The 13,919-nt window shown below is 44.7% G+C and overlaps 1 protein-coding gene across 1 annotated transcript in view; it reads left to right on the top strand.

The window, feature by feature from the left end:
* PODXL2 (podocalyxin like 2) overlaps positions 1 to 13,919 on the top strand; it is a 44,240-nt gene that overhangs the window by 24,604 nt on the left and 5,717 nt on the right. Inside the window, exons 3-4 of the mRNA XM_017885139.1 lie at positions 7,671 to 8,461; positions 9,537 to 9,611. Coding sequence (XP_017740628.1) covers positions 7,671 to 8,461; positions 9,537 to 9,611 — 866 coding nt within the window. The remainder of the gene's footprint in view (positions 1 to 7,670; positions 8,462 to 9,536; positions 9,612 to 13,919) is intronic.

Below are 13,919 nucleotides of genomic sequence, written 5' to 3'. Positions count from 1 at the left end.
TATTTTTAAAAAAAATTCAATTTACAGAAAAGTTGCAAGAATAATTCCATCCACCCCTTGCTCAGATTCCCCCATTATTAACGCTTTGCTGCATTTGCTTTGTCACTGTATATGTGTGCATGTATGCATACGGAGACGCAGATCTGTACTTCTTGCTGAACCATTTGATGGTAAGTTGCAGTTACTCCTTTGCTCCAAATACTTCAGTGTGCATTCTTAGGAACAAAGCATTCTGCTAAAAGCCACAGTAGGATGATCAAAATCAGGAAATTAACACTGATATAATATGCTTCTATAATTACAAACTTTATTCAAACTTTGCCAGTTTTCCCAATAGTGTCTTTTATAGCAAAAGAAAAAAAGAGCAGGATTTCATAGTCCACTGTCCGGTCCAGAATCATGTACTGCATTTAGTCAGCATGTCTCTTTTGTCTCTTTTATTCTGGAAAACCCTCTAGTCTTTCTTTGTCTTTCATGACCTTGCCATTGTTGGAATGTAGGCCAGTTATTTTGTAGATTGCCCCTCAATTTCAGTTTGTCTCAAATTTTCCTATGGTCAGATTCAGACTCTGCATTTTTGGCAGGCATATTGTGGATGTGATGCTGTATCTTCTTAGTGAATCGTAAGAAGTTAACTGAGTGTTTACTCTGTGGACTGGCTCTGCTCCTGGGTAAAGCCTGGCTTCTTCACTCTTTATTCTCAACTCACATTTAGATCCAGTCTTACGGGCTGTCTCCTGGGACCCCTGCTTTCACACTGCTGGTGTTTGCCCTGCAGCTGCCCACACAGACGCCCCTTACCCCACTGGTTCCTAGCGTGTGCTCCCATCAGGCCTCCCAGTAATTCTGTTTCTGTTTTAAGAGACATTTGTAATATTAAGATCATATTTACACTTGTCAACAGATGACCAATCCCCTCCTGCCCTACCCTTTTTCCTGATTTTCTTTGACTTAAAACTCAAGTGCTGGCCGGGTGCGGTGGCTCAAGCCTGTAATCCCAGCACTTTGGGAGGCCGAGGCGGGCGGATCACGAGGTCAGGAGATCGAGACCATCCTGGCTAACATGGTGAAACCCTGTCTCTACTAAAAAAAATACAAAAAAAAACTAGCTGGGCGAGGTGGCGGGCGCCTGTAGTCCCAGCTACTCCGGGAGGCTGAGGCAGGAGAATGGTGTGAACCCCGGAGGTGGAGCTTGCAGTGAGCTGAGATCCGGCCACTGCACTCCAGCCCGGGCCACAGAGCGAGACTCCGTCTCAAAAAAAAAAAAACTCAAGTGCTTAGGCTTTAGTTATATCCAGTATAAAAAATGAAAAATAAAAACTCAAGTGTTTATGCTGCTCCTCATTCTGTGGAGAACACTTCCACTTTTCCTGTTACGATTTTACCAGGTAATAACTCCTTTAATAATAATAATGGCAGGCAGATGGCCAGGCGCGGTGGCTTATGCCTATAATCCCAGCACTTTGGAGGGCCGAGGTGGGCGGATCCACCTGAAGTCAGGAGTTTGAGACCAGCCTGGCCAACATGGCAAAACCCCTAGTAGAGTATTTTATTCTCTACTAAAAATACAAATTTTCTTTCTCTTTTTTTTTTTTTTGACACGGAGTCTCACTCTGTCACCCAGGCTGGAGTGCAGTGGTGCAATCTCGGCTCACTGGAACCTCTGCCTCCCGGGTTCAAGCGATTCTCGTGCCTCAGCCTCCCGAGCAGCTGGGATTACAGGCACCTACCACCACACCTGGCTGATTTTTATATTTTTAGTAGAGACGGGGTTTCACCGTGTTGGCCAGGCTGGTCTTAAACTCCTGACCTCAGGTGATCCACTCCCTTGGCCTCCCAAAGTGCTGGGATTACAGGCATAAGCCACCATGCCCAGCCATAATACAAAAATTAGCCAGGCATGGTGGTGGGTGCCTGTAATCCCAGCTTCTCTAGAGGCTGAGGCAGGAGAATTGCTTGAACCTGGGAGGTGGAGGTTGCAGTGAGCCAAGATCACACCACTGCATTCCAGCCTGGGCAACAGAGTGAGACTCTGTCTCAAATAATAATAATAATAACAATAATAATAATAATAATAGCAGGAGGAGGTGGAGGACCCCCCACAATTAACCGAGTGTTTACTCTGTGGACTGTGCACAGGGTCACCTCACTGAACCCTGACCACAGCTCTGTGTGGCAGGTACTATTGTTATTTTACACTTAAGGAAAGGGAGACACGTGGAGGTTAAGCAACATGTCCAAGATCATACAGCTGATAAGCAGTGGAACTGAGACCACGCAGTAAAAAGAAAAGGAATAATTTTAGATTTTGAGAGCTGGTAAGAAAGTGGGAAAGGACTGCTGATTCCAAGTGCTAGTGAGCAAGCGTTTAGTGATTTGTCAAGTCACTGGAGTGAGAGGCTGGAAAAAAGTAAGGAGCTCTGGAGATGTAAATTTGGGAGCCTTTAGCATAGAGAAAATAGATGCAGCCTGTGGAATAAACACTGACCAAGGAAGAAGTGTGGAAATGATGAGTCAGAGGCTGACCCTGGAAGGGACTGCATTTTGAGAGGCAGGAGAGGAATTCATAGAGACAGTAAAGAAGTCTGTGTAGTGACAGGTGGGCCTCTTTCNAGCAGTGGAACTGAGACCACGCAGTAAAAAGAAAAGGAATAATTTTAGATTTTGAGAGCTGGTAAGAAAGTGGGAAAGGACTGCTGATTCCAAGTGCTAGTGAGCAAGCGTTTAGTGATTTGTCAAGTCACTGGAGTGAGAGGCTGGAAAAAAGTAAGGAGCTCTGGAGATGTAAATTTGGGAGCCTTTAGCATAGAGAAAATAGATGCAGCCTGTGGAATAAACACTGACCAAGGAAGAAGTGTGGAAATGATGAGTCAGAGGCTGACCCTGGAAGGGACTGCATTTTGAGAGGCAGGAGAGGAATTCATAGAGACAGTAAAGAAGTCTGTGTAGTGACAGGTGGGCCTCTTTCGTTTTTTTTTTTTTTTTTTTTGAGACGGAGTCTCTCTCTATCGCCCAGGCTGGAGTGCAGTGGCCGGATCTCAGCTCACTGCAAGCTCTGCCTCCCAGGTTCACGCCATTCTCCTGCCTCAGCCTCCCGAGTAGCTGGGGCTACAGGCGCCCGCCACCTCGCCCGGCTAGTTTTTTGTATTTTTTTTTTTTAGTAGAGACAGGGTTTCACCATGTTAGCCAGGATGGTCTCGATCTCCTGACCTCGTGATCCGCCCATCTCGGCCTCCCAAAGTGCTGGGATTACAGGCTTGAGCCACCGCGCCCGGCTGACAGGTGGGCCTCTTACTCCCTGGAGGCACAGGCCCTGGTGTTTAGGAGGCAGAAAAGTTCAACAAACACACGTTGCTCTCCTTTCTACTCTGGGCCAGGCACTATGTTAGGTGCTGAGAATGTAGGGATGAAGAAAATCACTTTGCTTGGCATCAAGAATTTGTAATCTAGCGAATCCTGTTTTATTCTTATTTAAGACAGTAGAGTTGTTTGTAATGCCATTGTGTTATATAAGACACATTTATCAGAACTATATCCAAAGCTTAAAATACCAGCGATATAAAGAACCTTAGAAATCATATATACCATCATCCGCATTCCACATAAAAACTGAAGCCCAGGCCAGGTGCAGTGGCTCATGCCTGTAATCCTGGAACTTTGGCAGGCCAAGCCAGGAGGATCACTTGAGCCCAGGAGTTCAAGACCAGCCTGGGCAACACAGGGAGACCCCATCTCTACAAATAATTTTAAAGAATTAGCCAGGTGTCAGGCGCGGCGGCTCATGCCTGTAATCCCAGCAGTCTGGGAGGCCTTGGTGGGTGGATCACGAGGTAAGGAGTTCGAGACCAGCCTGGCCAACATGGTGAAACCCGTCTCTACTAAAAATACAAAAATTAGCTGGGCGTGGTGGCGCATGCCTATAGTCCCAGCTACTCGGGAGGCTGAGGCAGGAGAATTGCTTGAACCTGGGAGACAGAGGTTGCAGGTGAGCCAAGATCGTGCCACTGCACTCTAGCCTGGGTGACAGAGCAAGACTCCATCTCAAAAAACAAAAAATTAGCTAAGTGTGGTGGTGTGTGCCAGTAAGTCCCAGCTACTCAGGAGGTTGAGGCAGGAGAATTGCTTGAGCTCAGGAGTTCGAGACCAGCTTGCACAGTGTAAAGATACCCTATCTCTACAAATAATAAAAAAAAATTAGCTGGGTGTGGTGGCACATGCCTGTGGTCCCAGCTGCTTAGGAGGCTGAGGTAGGAGGATCACTTGAGCCTCGGAGTTTGAGGCTGCAGTGAGCTGTCATGGCACCACTGCACTCCAGCCTGGGTGACAGAGTGAGACCCCATCTCAAAAACAAAACAAAATATCAGTGATACAACCACTGCGTGCACAGATAAGTTAATGACTGAGTCCCAGATCATGTTGCCGACAGTGTGACTGATGATGCATCTCTGAAGAGGCTGTATACAGTTTAGGGAGTTCTGTTGGTGCCCTCTGGAGATGTTGGTGCTCTCTCTGACTTTTGGAAAGTCAGCACCAAATTGAGTAGAGGGATTGTTTTAGTCAACTTGCCCTCCCAGGACCTCCCCACCCTGTGGGATTCTGCTGATGGGTGTGTCACCACCCACCATATTCCTACCATATCCTAGGCTTCACTGAATCCATCAGCTATTTTAAGTGCGTCCTGAAGGTTTCCAATATGCCTTTCCTCTGAACTTCACCATCTTTACTAATGGCTTGGCTACTCCGGCAGCTTCTTCCTGTTGGCCCTCCAGCTCACACATCTGATTACTTCTCCTTCAGAGTCATCTCTTAAATCTGCTCTTTTCTCATCATTTCCAGTGTCGTCACTGCCATGCATCTCTCCTGAACCACTGCAGCAACTCCCTGACTCTTCTCTAAACTTTCATTCATCTACTCCTTCACCTAATCTTGTAAATTACTGTCAGATTAATCTTCCAATAATGAAATATGCTTGTAAGGGATTTGTGTTGTATTTCCTAGGCACCCAGCTGACTCCTATTCTGTTAACCAGTATTCCTATCAAGTAATCATCCAGCCCATTTCAGTTATGTTTTCATGCATTGTATTTTAATTTTGAATAGATCTGGCTATTATAAAGTTGTTACATTGAAGCAAAATATTTTTACTCTTCTATATACTTGTTTTATGGGTGTGGTTTCCTCCTGAATCTTTCTGAAGATATTAACAAGAAACTTTTCTGAATTCTCTTTTGTTAACTAGACTGACTCTTCCTAGAGGTCAGTTGCTTTACGGTCTCACCATCATGCTGCTTCATCAGGCTGGCTTTCTTAAAATATCTTGGGAACCTTGGTTGTTCTTTCTTTCTTATTTATTTATTTATTTATTTATCTGTAGTGACTTCGCTACAGAACATGACGTCAGGTGGAAGAGGGGGAGGATCTGCTACTCAAAAAGTCTAATTAACAGAAGTGGACTGGATAGAATATTCTAATTATTGATTTAAATACTATAGTGGGCTTTCAGTTGTCACTAGGATTGTTCAGCTTCTAAGTCATACTTTTTATGACAGGCAATCAGTTTTTCTTTTTGAAGTAATCCTTCTCAGAGCTCTTTCTCTGTGTTCTAATTTGAACCAATTGCTTTCCAGGCTTACTGCACAGTTTCCATCCTGAGATATATTTTCATTACATTCCTCTCATGTTTCTTGATTTCCCATGTCTTCTTTTTTGGGTTTCTTAGAGAACTTACTTAAATCTCTTGGAATCTGTGGATAATAACACTTTTAAATCTTTGCATGTATGAGAATGTCTTTATTTTGTAATCACACCTGAGTAGTTGTTTAGTTGGGTATAAAATTTCAGGTTCAAAATAAACATCCCTCAGATTTTTCAATGCATTTTAAAATTCTTCCTCTTGGCTGTTGATATTAATTAGAAGCTTCATGATAATTTGATAATCTGTTTCTTGTTCCTTTACAGATAACCTGTTCTTTCTCTGAGAGCTGTTAAGATTTTCTCTTGCTCCTTAGAATCCTAAAGTGACATGAGAATGAGGCTAGGTGTGAGCCTTTTATCATTCACCCTGATGATACAGCCTTTCAGTGCGAAGATTCATGTTGCCAGCTCTGGATGTTTTTTCTCTTTGTTTCTCTCCATTATTCTCCATTTTATTGCTTCTATCTTTCTGGAAATCGTATTAGCTGGGCATTAGATCCCCTACACTGGTTGTCTGTATCTTTTAACTCTTCTCTATTGTCTTTTCCCTTTTGCCCTAGAGGCTCTTCCTTGACTTTTTTTTTTTTTCCAGCCATTAAAATTTGAATTTTCAATCTGCTGAATTTTAAATTTCAACAATCGACTTTCAATATCCAAGAAATTTTTCTTTTTTAAAGATTACTTGATTTTCTTCGTGGCCTCTTATTTTAGGGATGCAATAGTTTTGAATCTTTCTGAGGATACTAATTAGATTTTTTAAAATTACCTTCTGTTCTCTGAATTTCCTGTGTTCTACATCCTTGCTCCCACAGTTGTGCCTCTTCCTAACTCTGGGTAAGAAAGCCTGCCTCCTCCCCTGCAGTTTTTTCCTATGTTTATTTTGACTGAGGGGTTATCTGTTCCTATAATCTCAGATGCTTTCCATGTTCCCAGAAATTTCTCTAAAATGTTTTTACCTTCATTTTGACCGTTAAAATTTTTTTTTGTCGTTTGATAAAAATTTTGGAGGAGGCAGTAAATGAATACCCTTAGTTCGCTATCTTAAAGCGTTCCCACCACTCTCCTTTCTAAAGAGTATTTTAAAACTACAATATTTATTATTTTGAAACAAAATGGCAGCCAATAAAAGTTGCTTCCTAGATATAGCTTCTGATATTTTTAATGAATTTCCAAAAAACTTGTTCTGTAACTTTCATACATAGTTATTCGGAAGAGGCCTAGGGTTCATGGAAAAGCCAGAAAACAATCTGATCTCCAGGAAGTCTCCTAGCTTCTCTGCTTCAAAATGTAATTCCCAAGAATGGCAGGGAGAATAAAATCCCCTCTCCCACTGCCAACAGTGACCCTGAACATTCTGGGAGGCCCTGGAAACCTCCGGGCTCAGCACCTGGCCTCTCTCTGGCTCTCCCTACATCTTTTTCATTTCCTGTCTGGGCCTGAATTACAGAAAAAGAGCACAGTTTAGGAACAATAGTCATAATCGAGGGGTCTCACTTCTGTGATGAGAGGGCTGTCAGATCTCCTTCGGGAACTCCACCAAGAAGACTCTCATAACGACTCACTAGAAAAGGAGTAGGGGGACCTTTCCTAGTGGGTTGTTGTGGGATCTTCTTGGTGAAATCCCTGGATGAGGACAAGCAAGCACATTACAAACACAGTGGAGAATATATACCTCAAACTACTCATGGCTCTTTTGGAGGGATGCAGTATACAAAACTTTCTACATTCCTGTGTTCATTGAGTTTTGGTGATAAATTTGTATTATTTTATCATCATAAAGGAAACAGTGACTAGCCTTGTCCCTGTGTCCCTCCACAGTCTGCTCCCCCGGCCTCACCTCTTAGTCCTCTCCGTCATGACCTGATGACCTCTGCCCCGTCAGTGTATTGTGGTTCTTTTATGCCATCTGCCCAGTAAATACTGAGTAAAGCAATAAATGATGAAATAAGTGAATGAACTTTTCATCTCTGTCCTTAGATTATGTTTTTCCTGACTTAACTGAGAAGGCAGGTTCCATTGAAGACACCAGCCAGGCTCAAGAACTGCCAAACCTCCCCTCTCCCTTGCCCAAGATGAATCTGGTTGAGCCTCCCTGGCATATGCCTCCCGGAGAGGAGGAAGAAGAGGAAGAAGAGGAAGAGGAAGAGGAGGAGAGGGAGAAGGAAGAGGTAGAGAAACAAGAAGAGGAGGAAGAGGAAGAGCTGCTCCCTGTGAATGGATCCCAAGAAGAAGCCAAGCCTCAGGTCCGTGACTTTTCTCTCACCAGCAGCAGCCAGACCCCAGGGGCCACCAAAAGCAAGCATGAAGACTCTGGGGACCAGGCCTCATCAGGTGTGGAGGTAGAGAGCAGCATGGGGCCCAGCTTGCTGCTGCCTTCAGTCACCCCAACTACAGTGACTCTGGGGGACCAGGACTCCACCAGCCAGGAGGCGGAGGCCACAGTGCTGCCAGCTGCAGGGCTTGGGGTAGAGTTCGAGGCTCCTCAGGAAGCAAGTGAGGAAGTCACTGTGGGAGCAGCTGGTTTGTCTGGCCAGCAGGAGGAGGTGCCGGCCTTGCCTTCATTCCTTCAAACCACAGCTCCCAGTGGGGCTGAGCACCCAGATGAAAATCCCCTTGGCTCTAGAACCTCAGCCTCTTTCCCACTGGCCCCTGGAGACGTGAAACTGACACCTTCCTCTGCTACCTTGGGGCAAGAAGATCTCAACCAGCAGCTCCTAGAAGGGCAGGCAGCTGAAGCTCAATCCAGAATACCCTGGGATTCTACGCAGGTAAAGTGAGGGGCATGCGGGCCACCACCCCGCACCTTCTTCACGGAGCCTGGCCATCCCCAGGGCTGGTGTGGCATGGGGGCAGGATCTGCCAGGTTGAGGAGGGAGGCCCTTTCCATGGCATGTAGATCCCCATGGAACTTGTGGGGATGCAAACCTCAGGGCCAACAATGGGTGTTCTCCCCACACTTCTCTGCAAAGGCCTTCGGAGAAGCTTGGTGGCCTGGCCTGGGTTTCATTTGTTCAGGTGTTACCACTGCCACCCTTAGACTTCTTTTGTTTTTTTTTTTTCCAAGATGGAGTCTCACTCTGTCGCCCAGGCTGGCGTGCAGTGGCCACGATCTCGATTCACTGCATCCTCCACCTCCCAGGTTCAAGCAATTCTTGTAACTCAGCCTCTTGAGTAGCTGGGATTACAAGCGTGTGCCACCATGCCTGGCTAATTTTTGTATTTTTAGTGGAGACAAGGTTTCACCATGTTGGCCAGGCTGGTCGGGAACTCCTGACTTCAAGTGATCCACCCGCCTTGGCCTCCCAAAGTGCGGGGATTACAGGCATTAGCTACCGCGCCCAGCCCACCCTTAGACTTCTGCACTGATTCTGCCAGCAGCTAGAGCTAGTGGCTGACCTGTGCTTTCCCCATCCCATCTCACCACCCTCCTTCTCCCCACCGACACCCACGTGCACAGCAGGAACAAGTCAGTGTTCACACCCACTGACACTGCAAGGAAAGGAAAGGAGCCCCAGAATATTAACGATAAACTTGCCCTTGAAAGCCAGCATGTGGGGCAAGCTCTCTGCAGCCTGGCCCCTTTGATATAGCCCCCTTTTTCCTGGGAATAATGCCTGGCCTCCTCCTCTCACTCAACACATTCCCTGCTTGGTCCCCAAAGACATTCGAGTTTGTACTCCTCGGCATGGTGCCTCACAGAGGCTATCAGCAGCCCCTCGCTGTAATATGCCTCTGCTGGCCTCCACCTTCCAGCTTCCCAAAGGGCCTCTGACTGGGGCTCTTTCCCCCGTGTCTTTCCTATGCCTTCGTAACTGTCGCCCTGCTTTCTGTCTCCTCACACAGGTGATCTGCAAGGACTGGAGCAATCTGGCTGGGAAAAACTACATCATTCTGAACATGACAGAGAACATAGACTGTGTGAGTGCCCAGCCAGGCTCCGAACCGCAGGGAAAGGCTGCAGGCAGTGGACAGGGTGGGGCAGAGGGCGGGCTGCGGGGACAAGCAGTGCACAGGAGGAGGCTTAGTTCTTCAGTTGGTGGCCCAGGGATATACCAGCAGCCACCAGCATTACACACAGAGAGCTTTCGTATTTTAAAATTTCCGAAGGCTCTTTGGTTCTTGCCTCCCTCTCTTTTTAATTTAAACGAATACTTTGTTCATGTGTGCACTATCTTATTTCTCCAGTGATATTGAAACCTTTCTGTTTTTTTTAGAGTTGTTTTCTCCCTGTATAGGTTGCTTTTTCTCATTTTGGGTCTCAGCCTTTTCGTATATATACATGCTCTCCACACATGTCTGGTGGAGTTTGTTTACAGCTTTCTCTATCAAAAAACTGGCTGGAAGCTTTGAGCATGGTGCTAGGGTTTGTCAGCTACGGCTTCTCATGAGAGTGGTCTGGCTAGGCCGTATCACTTAGAAATTTGTAATGGCAGCATTGTTAGGTCCTTCCTCCTGAGGTGATTAGAGTCTTTGAAAAGGGAACTTCTGTTCTGTTGGAAGTATAACAAGTTGGTTGTCAGTGTTCTGGGAGCCAGGGTGGAGAGAGAGGGCTGGATGTTTCAGTATTATAAATATGTATCCATAAATATCAATATTCATGTACTGTCTCTTCCTGTTTGCAGCGTGACCTTTTCCCTCCCCAAAACACACACTTGTGTCTGATGCTCTCTAGGTCAGAGACCCTCTGTTTTATCCTTTTTGAAGAATAAACTTCCAGTCTTCTGCCAGGGAGAAGGGACATTTCTTGGCTGTACAGCACTGCGGGAAGAACTAGGGACCCAGCCGTTTCTTAAGCAAAGTTTTGACTAGCTTATATTTTTAGTAGCATTTTCATCCCCTCTTCCAAAGGTAACCAGGGCCCCTATTCCGGGGCATCTGGGGAGTGTCAATCAGTATGCATCTGACTGCTTCTCAGCTTTCCACATTTTGGCTTAGGGTTTGGCTCTTTAGAGTTTGCTAAATTAGGAAATTCTAACTCACCCATCTGCTTTCAGTGTGTTGCTCTTGTCTCCTCTTCTGTTTTGCTTTGTCTCTGTGGTTTTAGGCCTTAAATTCTTTACTCTTGTTAGTGGGCCTGGGCAAGACTGAAGGGACATACATGCGTTTAATCCAAAAGTCCCCAGTGAGGTTGGTTTCCCCCACCATGACTATACTGATGGATCTTCACCTAAGTGATGTGTGTTTTCATCCACTGCAGTTATTATTTTTATTGATGCTCAATACCTCATCTTTGGTCAGGAAAAGCCTCTTTGAGTTGACCTCTGAGTCGTTTTGACCAATCTATTAAGTGTCTGATTGCCTCCTTGCTTTCTGGAATAATATGACATTCCAGGCTCATCTTCCTCCCCAGACATGGAGCCCTTATTCCCTTCATTGGGAAATGGTACATACATAAAGACCACAGTATGGGTACTTGGGACCCTTGGGCAAATTGTGCATATTTGAATAATATAGCCTAAAGTTCATATCTTTTTTCCAATCAATACATAGATATTAAGATGCTTTTATTCTGTTTTCCCTGTTTTTGTCTTCTGTGTTATTCTAATATGTGACCTCTACTCAATTAGTCATTATTTTTTATGGTAGATTTTTTTTTAATTGTAGTAAAAAACATAACATAAAATTTCCCATTTCACCCTTTGTAAGTATAAGTTCAGTTGTATTAAGTATATGCACATTGTTGTGGAACCAAGCCCCAGAACTTTTTCATTTTCAAAGCTGAAACTCTGTACCCATTAAATGACTATCTGTTCCCCAGCCCCGGCACCCACCATTCTCCTTTTGGTTTCTATGAATGGGACTACTCTGGATACCTAATAGAAGTGGAATCAGACAGCATTTGTCGTTTTACATCTGGCTCATTTCACTCAGCATAATGTCCTCAGGGTATATCCATTTGGTAGCATGTGGCAGAATTTTCTTCTTCAGGCTGATAAATATTCCATTGTATGTATATGCCATGTTATTTATCCACACAGCTGTCCACGGACACTTGGGTTGCTTCCATCTTTTGGCTGTTGTGAATAGTGCTGCTGGGAATGTGCTGTGCAAATATCTCTTCAAGACTCTGTTTTTAATTCTTTTGTGTATATACTCAGAAGTGGGGTTGGTGGATCATGTGGTAATTCTATTTTTAATTTTTTTGAGGAATCTCCATACTGCTTTTCGCTATGACTATACCATTTTACATTTTCACCAGCACTAGGATTCCAGTGTTTCCACATCCTCATAAACACTTGTTCTTTTCTGTTTTTTTGTTTTGTTTTGTTTTGTTTTGTGACGGAGTCTTGCTCTGTCGCCCAGGCTGGAGTGCAGTGGCACGATCTCAGCTCACTGCAACCTCCGCCTCCCAGGTTCACGCCATTCTCCTGCCTCAGCCTCCTGAGTAGCTGGGACTACAGGCGCCTGCCACCACGTCCGGCTAATTTTTTTGTAGTTTTAGTAGAGACGGGGTTTCACTGTGTTAGCCAGGATGGTCTCAGTCTCCTGACCTTGTGATCCTCCCACCTCAGCCTCCCAAAGTGCTGGGATTACAGGCGTGATCCACCGTGCCCGGCCCTTTTCTGTTGTTTTAAACAGTGGCCATCCTGAGGGAAATGAGGTATTTGGTTGGTGCAAAAGTAATTTCGCTTTTTGCCATTGAAAGTAATGACAAAACTTGCAATTACCTTTGCACCAACCTAAATGGTATCTCATTGTGGTTTTGATTTGCATTTTCCCTGATGATTGGTGATGTTGAACATTAGTCATTATTATTAACAGTCAATGCTTACTATATTTTATCAACATATTTGTTAGTTTCTTTGCCAGATTCATCACTTGTTAGAATTTTTTCAAACCATCTGAGAAAAAGTTGAAGACATTATTTCCTTTTGTCCCTACCCCCAAATATATTAGTTTGTATTTCCTCAGAACAAGAATATTTTAGATAACCGCAATGCAATGGTCAAAATCAGGAATTAGCACTGCTACAAAACTATTATCTGATCACCTACCTTATTTCTATTTCACCATGGTTCCAATAATGTCCTTTATATTTTTTTCCCTCCCAGTCCGGGATAGAATCCATGGTCATGCATTGCATTAATTGTCTTGTCTCTTTAGTCTCCTTTAATCTGGAATAGTTCCTCAGCCTTTCTTTGCATTTAATGACCTTGACTTGTTTGAAAAAATGATAGGAATAAATGTGCATAAAAAACGATGGGCTATACAGAGACTACATATTCAGGAAAAGACAGGGAGAAAAGTGCTGGCAGTCTCTTGGGGAAAGTTTTACACGATAGGACTACAGGAGTTCCAGGAGTTCGGCCCTCAAGATCTAGAGAAAATGATGCAAACTCAGTGGTGTCTATTTTACCTAGATGTCACAGGTAACACAGAAGAAACTGGAAAGAAGTCTAATAAGGAAAGCTATGAGAGGAGGCAGAAAGATAAAGTAGTAAATCCAGAGGTGTTGTTTTTGAGTTCTAGAAGGCAAAAGAAATCCTTACTGTAGAGATGCAAGGATCTGAGCCTTTGAGGCTCAGAGAGGTACTTTTTTTTTTTTTTTTTTTTTTTTTTTTTTTTGCTCACATCACAGAGAGCTGACAAATGGCAGAAACAGGATTTGAACCGAGGTATTTATTTATTTTTATCACCCAGGCTGGAGTACAGTGGCACCATGTCAGCTTACTGCAGCCTCAACTTCCCAGGCTCAAGTGATCCTCTCACCTCAGCCTCCCAAGTTGCTGGGACCACAGATGTGCACCACCACACTTGGTTAATTTTTTTGCATTTTTTGTAGAGACGGGGTTTGCTGTGTTGTCTGTGCAGGAGTTGGAACTCCTGGGCTCAAGTGATCCACCTCCCTTGGCCTCCCAGATGTTGGGATTACATGAGCCACTGCACTGGCCAGAGCCCAGATTTATTTGATTCCAAAGTCAGGGCTTTTCCCCCTTGCCATGGACATTCAGTTTTCCTGTCTACATAATAAGTGGTATGACATCTGCAGTCATCAGATCCTCCCACACTGATGTTGTGGGTCTCTGGGCTTAAGCCAGGCTGACATATGTACCCAGGAAAATGTGGGGTGTGCAAACACAGCAGATCACAGAGCTGCGGCACAGAGAGCAGGCACTTCATGTGGCAGGAGAGTGCTTGTTTGTAACCGGGGGTCTGTGGGTCATGGTGCACGTACCCTTGCTCCGGCAGAGGTGGGCATGCTTCTCCCCCCATACTCAATCAGTG

The sequence above is a fragment of the Rhinopithecus bieti genome, unplaced genomic scaffold (genome assembly GCF_001698545.2).
Source record: "Rhinopithecus bieti isolate Rb0 unplaced genomic scaffold, ASM169854v2 scaffold_13262, whole genome shotgun sequence".
NCBI lineage: Eukaryota > Metazoa > Chordata > Mammalia > Primates > Cercopithecidae > Rhinopithecus > Rhinopithecus bieti.
This window is presented reverse-complemented; position numbering and strand designations above follow the sequence as displayed.